The sequence below is a fragment of the Littorina saxatilis genome, linkage group LG14 (genome assembly GCF_037325665.1).
Source record: "Littorina saxatilis isolate snail1 linkage group LG14, US_GU_Lsax_2.0, whole genome shotgun sequence".
Lineage (NCBI taxonomy): Eukaryota > Metazoa > Mollusca > Gastropoda > Littorinimorpha > Littorinidae > Littorina > Littorina saxatilis.
In genome coordinates, this window is record NC_090258.1 from 13,513,177 (window position 1) to 13,530,967 (window position 17,791).

The 17,791-nt window shown below is 40.7% G+C and overlaps 1 protein-coding gene across 1 annotated transcript in view; it reads left to right on the forward strand.

Moving 5' to 3' along the window:
• LOC138947168 (uncharacterized) overlaps positions 1-17,791 on the forward strand; it is a 256,793-nt gene that overhangs the window by 236,850 nt on the left and 2,152 nt on the right. Inside the window, exons 56-61 of the mRNA XM_070318604.1 lie at positions 3,620-3,865; positions 5,732-5,863; positions 6,157-6,354; positions 6,837-7,085; positions 12,734-12,935; positions 13,502-13,662. Of these exons, the coding sequence (XP_070174705.1) occupies positions 3,620-3,865; positions 5,732-5,863; positions 6,157-6,354; positions 6,837-7,085; positions 12,734-12,935; positions 13,502-13,662 (1,188 nt within the window). The remainder of the gene's footprint in view (positions 1-3,619; positions 3,866-5,731; positions 5,864-6,156; positions 6,355-6,836; positions 7,086-12,733; positions 12,936-13,501; positions 13,663-17,791) is intronic.

The following is a 17,791-nucleotide window of genomic DNA, read 5'->3' on the forward strand; positions in this document are numbered from 1 at the left end:
AATTCAGAATAAAAAAACCAAGAAAGGTAAGTAGTTGGAACATTTTGTTATTGACAGAACAATACGTTACAGTCACAGATATTTCGACTCAGCGGTCTTTTAAGTGCACAGACAAACAAATATTAATTTAAACAAAACAGACTTTAGCTCTCAAAAGGTGCAGGCGCTAGGGGAGAAGACACAAGCGAGACAATGATTATAAGACGACATGAATGACGTAGAAGATCGGTCCAGTAGGTTTTTTCTCTCAAAACTACTCTACACATATACACACACAGACACACATACACCACCACCCTGGTCTCGATTCCTGGTCTATCTGAAAACATTTAGTCAAAACTTGAGGTGGGAAAATTTTGTTTTGCAATGAATGAAACAGGTAAGCCTCCCATAATGTCCGAGTACTTACGGAAATATCAGGAATTTGCCGAGCTGTCATGTGAATAATCTTGCCGGCAGTTTGTGATTCCTGCAGTGTGTTTTATGTGTCAGCAAAGGTAAATTAGGTACGACATTTTGGGCGTTTTGTGCTGCCACAACTTTCTGAGCTGGTATAACAATACTTATAGGATGTAAAAGATTGGCGGCATTCGTGAAATTACATATTGCTATGTCAGTGACATCATCTAACTCATAGATTCTATTCATGGACAAAGGGATAGTAGATCTTTCGTGATTTCACTGTGTGTTTTCGGAAATGTTGAACATTCTTTCATTCACTGCCTTATTAGTTACCCAATGTATACAAGCCTGAGCAAAAGCGAAACCATATAAACATAAAATGTGTCTAAGACTTCTATCCGAACAGCTGTTTTGTCTTGAATGAAGTTGAAAATCATAGACATGCAAACCCAAACATGCTTTTTCTAATTGTGTCGTGCCTCTTAACTGGACACAATCATATCGTAATTTGTTTTTTGAATATAATTTTCATTATCATTTTGTGAACAGTTTTACTTGAATAGTCATGCTCCCATATTTTTTTAAAAAAACCCGTGTCTGAGCGGTCTTAGCACCCTATATATTTCAAAAATTCGCCCAGAATCTATTACAGTTCGGATCCGTCATTAAGATGTTTTTCCGACTATAGAACATCTCAGCATTTGTATCTAAAACATTGGCTTGATTAACAAAAAGTGGTTGGTCCATGCTAACTACAGCCACAATAGGGGTTTCACTGCATTACATCCTGATTCCAAATATGTATGTTGTGATAGGCGTTAAAAGCATGACCGAAGTAAAGACATTTTGTTTTATGCACAGTATAGGCTTACTGTTGGCATTTTGTTGGCCTGGATAGATAAGATAACCATATAAAATATCTGCACCTGTGAGTTTGTGTTCCATTACGTCTTCAGCAATTCTGACACTCAACTCAACTCAAATTTATTAATCCATATGGAAATTATGTTGTAACAATACTCATTTCCAATCAAAAGAATAAGAATGCATAATAACAAATAAAAACATCATAAGAAAATAAGTGAGTATGATTATTATGAGTATGATCACAGTCTCACTAACGCAAACAGTCATCCGTCAAGTCAAGTCTGCCAACACACAACTCACTCACACAACAACAACAGCAACAGCAATACAATTTAACAACAAGTCGCGTAAGGCGAAAATACAATATTCGTAGCATCGTCAGTCCACCGCTCATGGCAAAGGCAGTGAAATTGACAAGAAGAGCGGGGTAGTAGTTGCGCTAAGAAGGATAGCACGCTTTTCTGTACCTCTCTTTGTTTTAACTTTCTGAGCGTGTTTTTAATCCAAACATATCATATCTATATGTTTTTGGAATCAGGAACCGACAAGGAATAAGATGAAAGTGTTTTTAAATTGATTTGGACAATTTAATTTTGATAATAATGTTTATATATTTAATTTTCAGAGCTTGTTTTTAATCCGAATATAACATATTGATATGTTTTTGGAATCAGCAAATGATGGAGAATAAGATAAACGTAAATTTGGATCGTGTTATAAATTTTTATTTTTTTTTACAAGTTTCAGATTTTTAATGACCAAAGTCATTAATTAATTTTTAAGCCACCAAGCTGAAATGCAATACCGAAGTCCGGGCTTCGTCGAAGATTACTTGACCAAAATTTCAACCAATTTGGTTGAAAAATGAGGGCGTGACAGTGCCGCCTCAACTTTCACGAAAAGCCGGATATGACGTCATCAAAGACATTTATCAAAAAAATGAAAAAAACGTTCCGGGATTTCATACCCAGGAACTCTCATGTCAAATTTCATAAAGATCGGTCCAGTAGTTTAGTCTGAATCGCTCTACACACACACACAGACACACACACAGACAGACACACACACACACGCACATACACCACGACCCTCGTTTCGATTCCCCCTCGATGTTAAAATATTTAGTCAAAACTTGACTAAATATAAAAACCATAATTCCAATAACAAAAAGACGTCCAAGAGTCCACCTCCACATCCACGCACACACATGTCGACTATAACACCGCACATTTGAACTACGGTAATACAGTTACTAAAAATACATACATTAAAGATAACCCAGCAACAGAGTACAGTAATAATTATGACAGAGAAACATGATAGAGGCCTCTAACATGTGATTGGTTGAAAGCATGGATAGCTCTGGGAACAAAAGAATTGCGGAAACGTGACGTTCTAGCAACCATAGCCCTCAGTCTACCACTCTTGTCAATGCGCCGAGAGTCAAATTCAGGTTTCAGTGGGTGTGTCTCGTCAGCCAAAATTGAGGTCAGTCGGTCAGTCAGTCGTCTCTGGCAAACTGATTCAATGGTCTCTTGTTTCCTGCCTACAACAGATCCAGCCTTCTTGACTAGCTTTTCAAGCCTGTCACTATCCTGTTTACTAAGGTTACCCCCCCCAGCACACACATGCATATATGTCAACACGCTACCAACAGTGGACAGATAGAACATCTGCAGGATGTCATTACGAACAGAGAACGATCTAAGCTTCCTTAGACAGTACATGCGCGTGTGCGCTTACTTCAAGATTTGGTCAGTGTTGGCATGCCAAGACAGCTTGTTGTCGATCATTACACCTAGGTAGCGATAGCTTTCAACCTGTTCGACTTCAACACCAGCTATCACGATAGGCTTGTGTGCTACCTTTTTTCTTCTAGTGTCAAAAATCATTTCTTTAGTTTTTCCTGTGTTCAAGTCCAGGTAATTCTCGTCGCACCAGTCCACAAAGCTGCTAACTTCTTGTCTGTAGTGTGTGTCATTGTCGTCAGTAATCTGTCCTGTAAGTCCAGTATCGTCAGCAAATTTGTCGATGAAGCACGACCCGTGAGAACTCCTGCAGTCAGCAGTATACAGGGAGAACAGAAAAGGTGACAATACTGTTCCCTGCGGAGCTCCTGTGTTGGTATTCAGTACACTAGATAGCACGGTCTGCGGAGCACCGGTGTTTGTGATCGGGCCATTAGATGGTACTATACCAGCCCTAACAAACTGGGGTCGGTTGGTCAGATACAGACGCTTTCAGTAGCTTTTCAGCAAGAAGGTGAGGCTGTATCGTATTGAACGCGCTAGAAAAGTCAAAAAACATCAGTCTAACACATGCTTCAACACTGCATTTACTTCTATTTTAGCCTGGATATTTGGAGACCCTCACATCATTACGCCGGACGAGCGCGAGTACACGTTCAACGGTTGGGGCGAGTACACTCTCATCACACTCAATTCTGGAGACTCAGACTTTGTCCTGCAAGGGAGGACCAGCCCCGCCGAGAGAGAGACAGATGGCTCACCGGCCAAAGCCACTGTCTTCAGGGCGTTCGGTGCTGAGGAAAATGGAACCCGCGTGTTTGTGCAGCTAGATCCTAACACCAACAACTGTAAGTCTATCTATTAAGGGAGCCGACCTAAACGGACTTGTATAATTATGTTTATATCGAAAGTTTAACTCACAATGCAAACAAATGGACAAAGAAGTAAAAGAGCTTTAAACATGAAGTGTGAACAAGTGCTAATTATGTCAATGCCACTTGATTTGTTTGGGTTGCTTTCTTCAAGAAGCATGATCCCAATGTCATGAATTTCATAAGTTGTAGCCAAATCAAATATCTGATTTCAAACATTCTTCCTGCAATTTGAAAGTTCCAGTTTAAGTCCATGTCATATTCGGACCGGTTCTTTTTGGCTCACGTAAGTGTAGCCAATGCGATGCTAACTTGTGTCTGTCTGTGCTTGCGTGCGTGCGTGCGTGCGTGCGTATGTTTGTATGTCTGTGGTAGAAACTTTAACATTTGACTGAACACCGAAATACTAGTTTTACCCGGTTATTATTCAAGCAACAGCATCAAAGTATTGAAGCAATGATCAACATTTCGTTCGTCAGCACGTACGTAGTTAAAGTGTGTATCCAAAGAAAACGGGTGGTGGGGGGTTTTGGGGGGGGGGGGGGGGGGTAAAAACAGGTGATTGGTTTGTGTCGTGTGTGGTATGTAGACCAGGTCAGGGGTCAAGGTTAGGTCAGATCGCGTGAAGGATTGTGGTATAGATACAGTTATCACCGAGCTGCAGTTCGCCGATTCGGAGAAGACGATTTCACATTGTTCGGTTTCGTAGCTCCAGAAAAATAGATAAAGAAGATACCAAAGGAGATTTCCTTCAGGTTAATCTGCACAGCGTGTTTCCAGTGTCTGCGCGAGGAAGCGCTGTCGATCTGGCCATCTGGCAGTCGTGTCCCCGTAAGTAGGCTACAGACAGACAGATCTAGATCTAGTGTCTCGCACTCTTGCACCGTGTCACCTATGCTTACTGTGTGTGTGTATGTGTGACGGTGTTATTGAGTTTGTGTTACTGTTTGTCGATTTCTTACGTGAGCCTTGAAGGCTTCGCCTCTTGTTAAATATTGAGAACAGATGTGCTTGACGAGGGACTTCTTATACTGGATGATTAGGAAGGCAATTTATTTTGAAATCAAACAAACGAGCAAATAAACACATACATTGCATGCGGCCAGCATAACTATCCCTCTTATTTGTTTATTTATTGTAAATGTGTGGGGGTATCAAGAATACCAAACTATAAATCCCAAGATATTATTTGCTGAGTGGAATTGAAAGTATAATATGTTATGTTATTTTATGTACACAAAAGTGCAAAGGAAAATGTGTTCATTCCAGTATCCGAGAAACATTTGAATACACCACAGTTTAGTTTAGATGGTTCAGCTGTATATGGACAACTAAGCTTAAACAAATCTAATGAATGAACTAACCAATCAACAAACCAAAGACACACAAAAGAACATTACCACATCAAATCTGAGAATTGAAGACATTGATGTTTGTGTGTGACTTTGGTTTAAACAACATTTTATTCAGAATTTCTTCGCATGAACAGCTCGAAACACACAGCTAGGACACGCACTCAAGCAAATGCTTATATCACGTGACCAGAACAATACTAAATTACACACATTTTCGTAATGGTGGACATAACAACAATACACCAGTAGTACAAATTGAAAGAATGGGGATGGGGAGCTAAATAGGAACAAAAGAATCTACAGAAAATAAAAAAAAGAAAAGGGAGGGAGAGGGGGAAGAAAGTACTAACAACCACAAGGAGAGACTAGGACGACTTTGTGTGTGACTTTGATTATCGCAGTAACCGGATTCCCTCTAGGTTCTAATTGTACATTCGAATCTTTCATAATTATGTTTACGATATGCTTTTCTTTTCTTCAATTCCAGCCCTGATCATCTATGGGGATGGCACCGACTACACACGCCGATTCCAGGAGGAAGGAGATGATTTCCTTGTGGATGAAGATCACTTCACCTTGATGAGAGATAATGGCAGTCTGGCTGTCATCTTTCCATCAGGTAGGGCAAAGAATATCTTATACTGCAAAGTGATTAAGTATTACAAATAACACTGACGGTATTTTGTTTGTGTATTGTTGTGTCTTGTCTCCAGAACCCAGGGTTTCATTAGCGATTGATTCCGCATCGGTCTTATCCTCTGTTGTGTTCTCCTGTTGAGTCATCAGCCTACTCTTTGAAAACTGTTCACATTTAAGGCACGTCACAGATTATTTTATCATTGTTACTTTAAAGCAACTGGGTAACTGAATTCAGTAAGATTAACAAAAGAACAATATTTTGCTACTTTTCAGAAATTGTTTTCTCCGTCTCCATTGGATGGAAATCTCTGGTTTTGGGAGTGTTTGTGCCAGAGAAGTTCCGAAACCAGACAAGAGGCCTTCTGGGGAATTACAACACGATCAAGACGGACGACTTTGTTCTTCCTGATGGAACGGTGCTGAGCGACACTCTGACCGACAGACAGATTCATTACCAGTTTGGGAATGCCTGTATGTCAGCGTGAATTTCGTGTTCTGTTTTGCTTTGTTTTTGTCTTATTTATTTGGTGATGATGTCATGCAAAACAATGTCTACTAAGATCAGATTTCTGTAAATGAGCTAGGTCAAAAGGAAAATTGTTGTAACGGGTTTGCTTTTTTGTAATGCCTTCCGTCTGTCACGCATACACGTACCAGTTCACATTGTCTCTTTTTCATTCTTTTTATCTGTCTGTGTGTTTTGCACAAAGACGGAAGAATGATTATGCTAGATCAAACATTGTTTTAGTCTGAAATCGTAGTGAAATGTACTTGAATATATATCTCTAAGTTAGGGAAAACTATCGAGCAATAAAACAACACTAAGTGTGCATGACATGAGATCATACTATGCTGTGATGATTTTTGAAAACTGTTGAGCTTTTTAGATCCTAATTGATAAATGTGTGAACAAACGTGCATTCCTTTTCTCCTCATATCTCTCACTTTTACAGGGTCAGTAACAGAGGCGAACAGTGTACTACGCTACGGACCCAAGGAAGGATATTCAGACTACGCTCACTCAGAATTCACGCCTATCTTCTTTGAAGAAATTTCTGCTTCTGACAAACAAGCTGCTGAGAACGTGTGCGGGGCAGCTGACCGTGCCTGCATCTATGACTTTGTCGTGTCTGGCAGTGAGGGTTTTGCCCTGAAGACCAAAGAGTGTAGAAAGGAAGCTCTGGAGGAGAATGCTGCATCCCGTAAGCTACTAGTCTGTATGATTCTTAAGTGCTGTGTCAGAAATGTTTTTAAAATTGTATTGTTGTAATCATGTTTTGTGTTATATGTACTATGTTGCTTGGCGTGAGGACGGTTAGGGCAGCAGTAACTCCTTCATGCGATCCTTTTTACTGTTTATGCTTTTTGATTGCTTATATATTTGGTCAAGTGTGTGTTTTTTAATTCATTAATATTATTTTTTTTAAAGCCCGTTTTGGTTCTCAAATTAATTTGTGTTTATCGAGACCGTAAATATTGGACTGATTTACGGTGCTTTGGTATGGTGACATTACATAATTATGACGAGCTTACCTGAGTAAGTGAAGTCTAATTGTGGTTTTATCGACCACAATGTAGAGAGGAAAGGGATTACGTGAGATAGAACGCGGGAATACGTCACTGTTTAACGACGTGTAAATGGTGCAGAAAAAAAGAGAAAGAGAGAGGAAAGGGATAGGGAGGGAAAACGGTTATCAGTATAACTCTGAAGACAACTTAGGGCGAGGCACGTAATCCCTTTCCTCTCTACATTGTGGTCGATAAAACCAAAATTAGACTTCACTTACTCAGGTAAGCTCGTCATAATTATGTAATTTTATCTCCCACAATTCCGAGAGGAATGGGTCACGTGAGACTTTAAAGTCTGCAACATTTACACCCTAGCACTGTCGATGAATTGAAATACATATAAACCTACCCCAATTCTTCATGACAGAACAGCCTGTCCAAAACTCCTCCCACTGTCCACTGGTTTCTTGTAAAAAGTTGTGAAGGTGTTAGCCCGACGCCAACCAACAGTCTTCAGAATGGTTGCCAAAGGAATTTTACTTGCAGCTTTACTAGATGCAGCGGAACGAGTTGAATGCGGCGTAAATATTGTCATGTCAATACCCGCTTTTTGTAATCCAATCTTTGTCCATCGACGGATAGTATCTCTCAACACCGCTTTGTGAGGGGCTGTCCAACTGATAAAGAGTCTCGTTTCCGTTCCTCTAAATGCACGAGTTCTTTTGACATATTGTTTCAAATAATGTACAACACAAATTGCCAAATCAGACGGAAAAGCACAAAATACCACTTCATTCTGATGTTTGTTTGGGCCAGAAGTTTTGAGCAAATCCCCAAACCTACATCGTACATCTTCCTTTGTCCAACTCATGTTACGCAAGTCCATCAACCAAATCGCCTGTCCCCTTTGACTAGAGACCAACAAGCACAACAGCACAGTTTTAAGCGTCAATTGCGCCAGCGATAAAAATTTTGCCGGTGACCATTCTTTTAAAAAATTTAGCACTAGATTAGCGTCCCAGGTCACACAAGTACGGGGCAAAGCTGGCCGTCTGTTGAAAGCTCCTTTCAAAAACTTCTTCACCAGTGGATGACAACCCACTAAACAATTATCCTGAAGGGACAATGCGGAAACAGCGCTTCGTGCCATGTTCAAACTGCTGTATCCTTTGCCTTCTTGGAACAGTTTCGTTAAAAACCTTATCAACTCATGTGGAGAGGCACAAAAGGGATCTCTATCCCGTCCAAGGCAATGCTGAAGCCAGCGTTTGAAATATGACTCGTAGTTACGCTTCGTACCCTCTCTCCAGGCTGACATGATAATGTCTGTTGCTTCATCCTGAATTCCCTGTTTCTGGAGGGCTGTCCGGACAAGGAACATGCTACTAGTTTCATCTTCTTCAGTAGTGGATGGTGCTCCCCTGTCAGTGGATGACTGAGTAAGTTTTCTTTTCGGGGCAACATGACCGGCAGTTCTACTAGTAGACGCAACAGTTTCGTGAACCACACTTGCGTTGTCCATAATGGCACCACCAGCACACACTCCGCCTCTAAGACTTCTATCCTTTGGAGCACTCTTGGAATGAGACTGAAAGGCGGAAAACAGAACGCCTTGAACAATGACCAGTCTAAGGAAAATGCATCAATGGCAAATGCATCTGGGTCAGGTTTCCATGAAACATACTTTCTTAACTGTGCGTTAACACGAGAAGCAAATAAGTCTACATCACAGAGACCAAACCGATTGATGACTTCTGCAAACACTTGTGTGTCCAAATGCCATTCAATGTTGAGTCTATCTACACGGGATTCTGCATCTGCCTCTATATTTAGGCAACCCGGTAAGTGTGTTGCTGTTACACAATTACTATTTGATAAGCACCACAACCAAATGTCTCTGGCAATGTCGTTGCACAAAACTTTTGTGCTGCCCATGTTATTAATACAAGCAACAGTGGTGCTATTGTCTGTAAGTAACTGAATGTAAGAGTGACATAATCCCCTGCAAAGGGATTTCAAGGCAAAATAAGCTGCTTTAAGTTCTAAACAGTTAATATGTTCAAAAGTTTCTTCCTTGGTCCACATTCCACCTGTGGTGCTACCCTGACACTCCGCCCCCCACCCTATTTTCGAAGCATCTGATTTTACTATTACAGTAGGTATGCCTCTGCTAACAGGGGAAGGATATTGCTTTACATTATCAATCCACCAGAGAAGGTCTGAACGAACTTGTTCTGAAACCACAAGTTCTGCATCAAAGTCACCTTTCCTAACAGCAAGGGCTTCATTTTTTGCGATCTCTAATCGTTTAAAAAAGAGAGGTGCAACCCAAACACCCGGTTGGGCAGCCACTAAATATCCGATAACTTCAGCCAACTGCCTAATTGTACATTTCTTTCTTCCAGCCAAATCAGCGCACTTAGTACGAATTTTATCAACTGTCCGGGGGGTCAGAGAAACTAACATGTTCTGAGAATCAAGCTGAAACCCTAAAAACTCAATGCATTGAGTAGGTGTAAATACCGACTTCACAGGATGCACAGTAAAGCCCAAACGATCCAACAAAGCACATGTATCTAACACTGCTGCCTGGCATTCTTCAAAAGTGTCTCCTTGCAAAAGGGTATCATCAATGTATATCAGAAGGGTATGGCCAGATAAACGTAAGTGGGCCAATACAGGCTTTAGTAGTTTCGTGAAAATGCAGGGAGAATCACGATATCCCTGTGGAAGAGCCAGGAACTCAAAAGTTTTGCCATGAAACTGAAATCTGAAATATTTTCTGAACTTGTGAGCGATGCGTATGGAGAAATATGCATCTTTTAGATCAACTGAGGCAAAAAAGCAATCTTTTTTCATTAATGACACTGCGTTTTTTAATGTATCCATCTTGAAGTGAATCTTTTCAATTGTCTGATTCAAATTTTTTAGGTTTAAAATCACCCTTTCACTACCATCTTTTTTCTGACGCAAGAAAATACTGGATAAAAGTTGATCTGGCCGTTGATCCACCTCTTGAACAATCTGTTTCTCCACTAACTTCGCTACCTCATTAGCCACTAGCTCATCCTCGGAAGAAGAAAATCTAATTTCTTTCCTGTCTGGAATGTGTTCACCAGTGATCATAAATTCAATTTCAATTCCTGCGACTTGCTGAAGGATCCATCTATCAGAGGTTAACTGTCTCCAACTATTCAAATGATCAGCAACTTTTCCACTATGAAAGTTCTCAGGAGTATTCACAAATTTTGAACTGACCTGTTCCCTAAAAATAGAAACCGCTGGCGCACAAATATCAGATTCTAATCCCGTTTTGTTTTCTTGGAGGGAATCCCGCTCTGTTGAGAGTGGAACTTGGGAGAGAATTTGTGTCCTGTCTGTCGGTTGGAGACACCTCTTCTCTGCTGGTACTGTTGTCTCTGCTGAAACTGTTGTCGAGGTCGCCCTTGGTAGAACTGACGACCTCTGGTGGCGTTTTTTGAAAGGGGCTGTGACAGTGTGGATGATAATTTCCTGTTCTTCACTGCATCGTCGACCCTTTTCGCTAGATCCTCCCCAAACAAAAACTCGTTAGACGTCAGTTTGAAATTTAGCTGCGCATTGCATAAGGCCCTGCAGTCTTGGCTAAGTGTCGGCCTGAGTGCTTCGCGCCGCACTTGTGACAGGTCCTTGTGTGAAGCCATAAGAAGTCGAGCCGCATCGGCCAGTTTGCTAAAGCTGTCACGCTCACTCAACTTCCGACTTGCTGGTTTTTCTTTGAGGTCGGACATAAGCTGAGCGATAATTTTCAGTGTACAACCTACTTGTTCCTGAACAAAGGACAGGTTCGAGTATCTTTTCTTTGCGAACTTGTCTAACAGTTTGCCATCTAATTCACGATTGAGAGTCGGCGTTCGAAGCGACGTGACATTTTTGGGCCGCGGATAGTTCTGAAGAGTGTCTCGCACACGTGCCCGATCTGATGGAAGAAGAAGTCCTTCCTCAAAACGATCTGCCAGAGATGGATGAATCCCCTCGCCAACTGTATCCACTACTATGCCTGCGTCAAAATCATTGTCCGAAGCAACATCCGTGTCTTCAGCCGAATCAAACTCATTTTCGAACTGCTCATGAGCAAATCTAACCGAAGCACCGTCTTCTCCATCCGCTTGCGACTCTTGCGCCGAACTGCTTTCGGTTCCATGCGACTCGGTTCCACGCGATGTTGAAGCAACAGGCGTCGCATTAAGCTTACCAACTTTCTCCAAATCAGATAGTCTGCCAGACAAGGCAGTCATTGTCCATTTTCAGAGTAACTTCACAATCACGTGGGCCAGACGAGCTCTTCTCTATTGAAAGAGACTTATCAACTCCCGTCTTTTCTGACGGTATCACTTCAGAAGGTTGTGCTTTCGCCGGTTTCTTGCCGGTTTTCTTCCCGCCAGCAGCACATTCACCACCTCCCGAGTCCGCCATATTCCGAACAAAAACCACACGAAAAAGTTATATTGATTCCTGCGGACGAGCAAGCGCACCCGTTACAGTATGAAAACAATTTAAAATCCACTGCAAAGATTTTCAAATCTTCAATGGATTAGTGCCCAGCCTTAGCACAGCGGACCTTCTGTGGCCCATAGTTCGCCTCAGGCGATAGTAATTGCTGTAATCGAGACAGCTGCTGAAAAAACAAAGAGGCTGCTTCAGCAAATCGTGACTGACTATGTCAGCAAATCGTGACTGACTGTGTCAGCAAACGTGTACTTCATTTCCGTAGCCAAAATAATATGTCATCCTACCAAAACAAGTCACAATTCCGACTGACCTTAGGTCACACGTGCAAAAACAAGTAACGATCCCAACTGACCCAAATATAGTAGGTCACACCTGCAAAAACAATGAACGCGCCGACTGACGCCTAACATTTCCATGTGTAATTAGCTTCGACGAATAAAATTCATACGCGAAACAAGTTCCCGGTTCAAAAAACCAACAAACACCGAAAACTCCAAACTGTTTCCTTACCTTGCAAGTTGACACAATGATAAACAATCAAAATAGTCAATACACTTCAACTAACCTACAACTAAAACTTGTACAGAGAAAGGTTAGAGGAAAATAAAAGCAAAGCAAGAGAGACAGTGCACCAACACGTCTTCACAGGACGGAAACCATTCGTTCAGTGACGTATTCCCGCGTTCTATCTCACGTGACCCATTCCTCTCGGAATTGTGGGAGATAAAACATATATTAACAGTACAGTTACGATCACTTCAGTATTCCTATAGTTTAAAGGACATCGATTTCAATCAAAGCAGCATGCTAAAAGTTCAGTTTTTGTTCTTATTTCATCTTTCACTTGCAGAAAACAGGCTACCGACTCTCGAAGTGCCCGATAATGTGACAGTGACGGTGAATGTTCCCAAGACGTTCAGAGTCAGCGCCTATGACCCTGGCGACACAGTGACCTATAAACTGACCAATGACGGCAACGGATCCATTCAAATCATTGAGACTACAGGGAATATAACTGTCACTGTTAATTCCAACACCCCAGTCACTCTTAAGTGAGTTTTTGTGTGTGATCCATAACATTATGGTCAGTTGTAAGTGATGATCTTGTAGGCTGTGCATTATATGGTATGTAATATGTAATACTGTATTTTGCACGTCGATTTAGATATAATATACTGTACTATTTAGTTTACAGGTAATCACGGATTTATATGTGAACCTGTTATATGATACGAATGTCTAGGTAAAATAGAGGTAAACTGACACCGCCTTTTTATGAAAGTGATACAGGTTCTCTTGGAGAAATGTACAATTACATTGGCGCATCACAACATTTGCAGAGTCTAAGAAACAATGAACCAAAGAAATTGATCATAGATGTGCACATACCTTCTTGTTCCAGTTGCAAAATATTAGGAATGCAAATGCCAAAACATTAACATTTAAAGCTAGCTATCCAACTCCACATCAATATCATTTAGTGCAGTCATGCTGTACGTTTGTGTCAACACATACGAGATGGAACTTATATTTTTGTATGAGGAAACACCAATTATATCAGGCAATATCAGTTTGATTTTGTTTCAGTTTTCCTCAATAAATATTTGGAATTGTGCAGAGTGTTTGCTGTTGACTCTTCTGAGGCCCAGTCTGTTGTGTACACCATCCCTCTGATCGTATGCTTCGGCTGTAGCAGTCATGGTCAGTGTGATTTCACACGTGTCCAGCCTGCGGTAGGAAATCGGAACTTCCTACATGCTGCGTGTGACTGTTCTACAGGTGAGAAACACTCAAAATAGGATACAACGGAAAACAAATTTTAACTGAAAAGCGTCGTTTGCACTGGGAGAAATGTTTATATAATTGTTCGAGTTAGGAAATAACATGAATAATAGCTTTGACCAATATGCACCAGCCACTGCTGTAAGATATGGTGTGAGTTAACAGGTCACTTATGATGATCTGTAATGCAATGCATCATGCAAACATCGTTCGGATTCAGCTTAAAGGCCCACACTGCTTCGTGAAAATAAATGACCTCTCCATCATAGATTTGGCCGGGCTTTTATATGTGATAAGACCAAAAAGAACTGACTGGTGCCTTTTTCGGCAATCATTTCATTCAAAAAGTAAATTCCAACTCACCACAGCAAGCATTCAGAGTGTTGATTTTTGGTGTTTGACTAAGTGGAGGGATGTTCCCCGGTAAAAGCCTGGCCAAATCTCAGACAGTGAGACGAACTGTTTTCAGGAGGCGGAGTTAACCTTTAATGAAAATAATGGACATATCAGAGTTCAATGAAATCTGAATTTTCTGGGCAATGTTCACCTCCAGAGAGACTTTTACATTGCTATAATTGCTTTCCAAACACAACTTAAATTTATACTTGAAATGAACGACTTTATACTATTTTTTTTCAAGAACATTCGTATATTGTGACACGATGTTTTACTTTTGTTTAGTTTGTTTCTTCTATTTGATTGCATGCATTCTTTGTTTTAATTTTATGTAATTTTATTTATTGCGTTATTTTGTCGTACTTCAGTTTATTATCTTAAGTTTGCAATGTGCAAATGGGCCACTTAATTAAGACATCTCATCTATTCTGCCTACAACCTGATGTTTTACACGAAAGCTTGTGATTAATGTCCTGCTGAATGATTTTGAAGTATTGCATTTTAGTTCATGTGTGGTACTTTGTTCCAGGCTGGGCAGGTATATGTATTTGCGTGTCGCCTGTATTTACAACTGAGTTTGAGTGTATGCTACTTCTCTGTTGGTAATGATGGCATGTGTTGGAGTTAGACAAATATCTGTTAACAAAATCTTACAAATCATTTCAAAATAAGCGTACATACTGACACTTCCACAGACAATGTTGAATATTATTTCTCTCTTCTCGACACAGATGTAGAGGTTACATGCCGAGTCTCAGTGATTATCAAAAATAATGGTCGAAGTTAGCGGATCATGAAAAATGCGAGCTTCAGCGAGCTTTTTCATGACCGCGAACTGAGACCATTATTTTTGATAATCACTGAGACTCGGCATGTAACCTCTTTATTTCTCCTTTCTTCAGTTATTCAAAGAAAAGAGGAGTTTTTGTGCGAAAGTTTGATCGAATCATATTCACCCAACCAGTCTACCTGCGCAGGCGATCGATTAATGCGCGGTTGTATAGTTCCGTGCAAATCATTCAATTCTGTTAACACTTCTTGTCAGTGTCCATGTTTTGAACTAAAATCAAGTACACAGTTATGTTGTCATTCTGCTGTGGCGGTAAAGGCAGATAGTGTGTGTTCTTTCCTCGAATGTGACTAGCAGACGAAGTTTTACACCCGTGTTCCAACGTTAAAAACTGTGTGAAGTTCAGTTTTCTGGGGCAAAATAGTGTATGAAACCCCTGCATGTTCTTTAAGTTGATTAAATGTTTGCAATTGATTGCGTGTGATCTGTTTATAAAATGAAATATTGTTGAAAACTGACCGTCGGATTGCAGTCTTGTCGATGCAGCCGAAATCTGGAAGGGGAACTACTCGTGTCGCTAGACAAAGTATGAGAGTTACTTTTCCTTGGAATCTTGCTAGCGATAAACGATTGTGCACGGCAGATCTGAATTCAGAAAACAACCAAACTCATGGATTTTATATTGAGATTCATGTGTTCAAGCCTGTAGTTGCTGGTTTAAATGCGGTATGGTTGTATGTTTGCTCCAGATATGTATATTTTGTACATTAGAGTGTTCTGAACTTTTGAGTCGCAAAAAGTAGATCCACAATGTGTACAGTCTCTACCCATGAGCTATCGAGGATTCAGGCCCGTTGTTGGGTAAGTGATTTTGGTTGTTGGGTAAGTTACCGAAAAATAACTAGCCCTACAAGTTTATAATAATAATAATAATAAATGAGCATTTATATAGCGCAACATCATAACTTTACAATTATGCTCTTTGCGCTTGACACATTTAAAATTAAAACACAGTTATACAAGCATTTACATCTACATTCATAGTCAACAACGCTTAATTAAAAGCATACACCATCAAACGTACATTACAAAAGATTCTTCCACTAATTGAGTAATAAAAACATGAATAAAATAGGTAGTAAAAAACAAGGAAATACCAGCTGAATACCCTTAATCAAACAGAACATGTTATCAACAATGCTGAAAACAGTCCTTGATGTTTATATACATTATCACTAAAACAACAAATACACTGTAGCCTACTGATGGACTGAGAAAACAAAATCAGGGGTTGTATTTCTTGAAGAGGTGCGTTTTAAGTGCTCGTTGGAATGCTTGGGGTGACTGAGAGTGGCGGATGTGAAAGGGGAGAGAATTCCATTGTGTGGGTGCGCAGAAAGTAAAAGTGCGTTGTCCGTATGTTTTGGTTTTGGTGTGTGGAATGGTAAGGATGCGACAGTCAGAAGAGGCACGGAGTTGTCTTGCTGGAGAATAGACGGTGAGGAGTTCAGAGAAGTAAGCAGGAGACGAGCCAGAAAAGAAGTTAAAGCAGAGGGTGGACAGTTTGTAGTCAATGCGGGCTTGACTAGGTAACCAGTGCAGTGTGTGAAGAAGTGGTGTTGCGTGATCTCGTTTTCGTGCTGCCGAGTTTTGGACTTTTTGTAGTTTATGCAGGAGGTACAGAGGACAGCCAGAGAGAAGAGAGTTGCAGTAGTCAAGTTTAGAAAGAACAAAGGCACAGACAAGAGTGTTAGTTGTTTGAGAGGAGAGTGTGTGGCGAATGGTGCTGATCTTACGAAGCTCAAAATAAGCTGCTCTACAGACTAAATATATATGTTTGTTAAGGGTCATGTCAGATGAAAGGGTGAATCCAAGGTTTCTAGCTGATGGTGAGAAAAGAATGTCGGTATTGCCTATTTGAACAGAAACAGGTTGGGGAGAGGGAAATGTAGTGTTCTTCTTTTTGCACAGTAAGACTTCAGTCTTATCATCATTCAGCTTGAGTTTGTTATCGACCATCCAAGATTTAACATCAGTGATGCATGTCTGAATGGTCTGGATGGCGGAATGTCTCTGCAGGGGGACTGGGTTTATACAGCTGGGTGTCATCAGCAAAAGACTGATTTAAACAGAATGGTTTTGAATCAGTGTGAAGAGGGGCTTAGTGTACATGATGAAAAGGATGGGACCGAGTACTGAACCTTGAGGAACGCCGAAAGAAAGTGGGGCTGGAGCAGACATCTGGCCATCGACAAGCACAGCCTGAGTCCTGCCAATGAGATAGGACTCAAGCCATGCTAGCGGTGGACCGGATATGCCGTACAGAGTCTGAAGTCTATGGAGAAGCGTGACATGGTCAATCGTGTCGAACGCTGCGGAAAGGTCAAGTAGGGTAAGCACTGACACATCACCACCATCCAGAGCAGACAGAATGTCACTGATTACTTTAAGTAGGGCTGTTTCAGTACAGTGAGAAGGGCGATAAGCGGACTGAGAGTGCGAGATCAAATCATGGGTGTTCAAATATGACAACAGCTGCTTCAAAACTACCTTTTCAAAAACTTTGGACAAGAATGATAAATTAGATACAGGACGATAATTCTTCAAAATATTGACATCAAGACTAGGTTTTTTGAGAAGTGGTTTGACAAGTGCAGTTTTGAACAATGATGGAAAAACACCAGATAACAGGCTATCATTGACAATTTGAGTAAGAGTTGGCAACAACACATCAAGATTCTCAAAAAGCAGTGGTGTGGGTATGGCATCAAGTGGACAAGTTGTTGGTTTGGACTTCAGAATAATGGATTTAAGGTCTTTTTCACTGATTGGCTGAAATGATGGAAAAGAACAATCAGCGGGAACATCAACATGACTGGAGGAAGCAGAATGTGCACTCATCTGATCAAGTTCAGAACGAATATCAGAAACCTTCTTGAT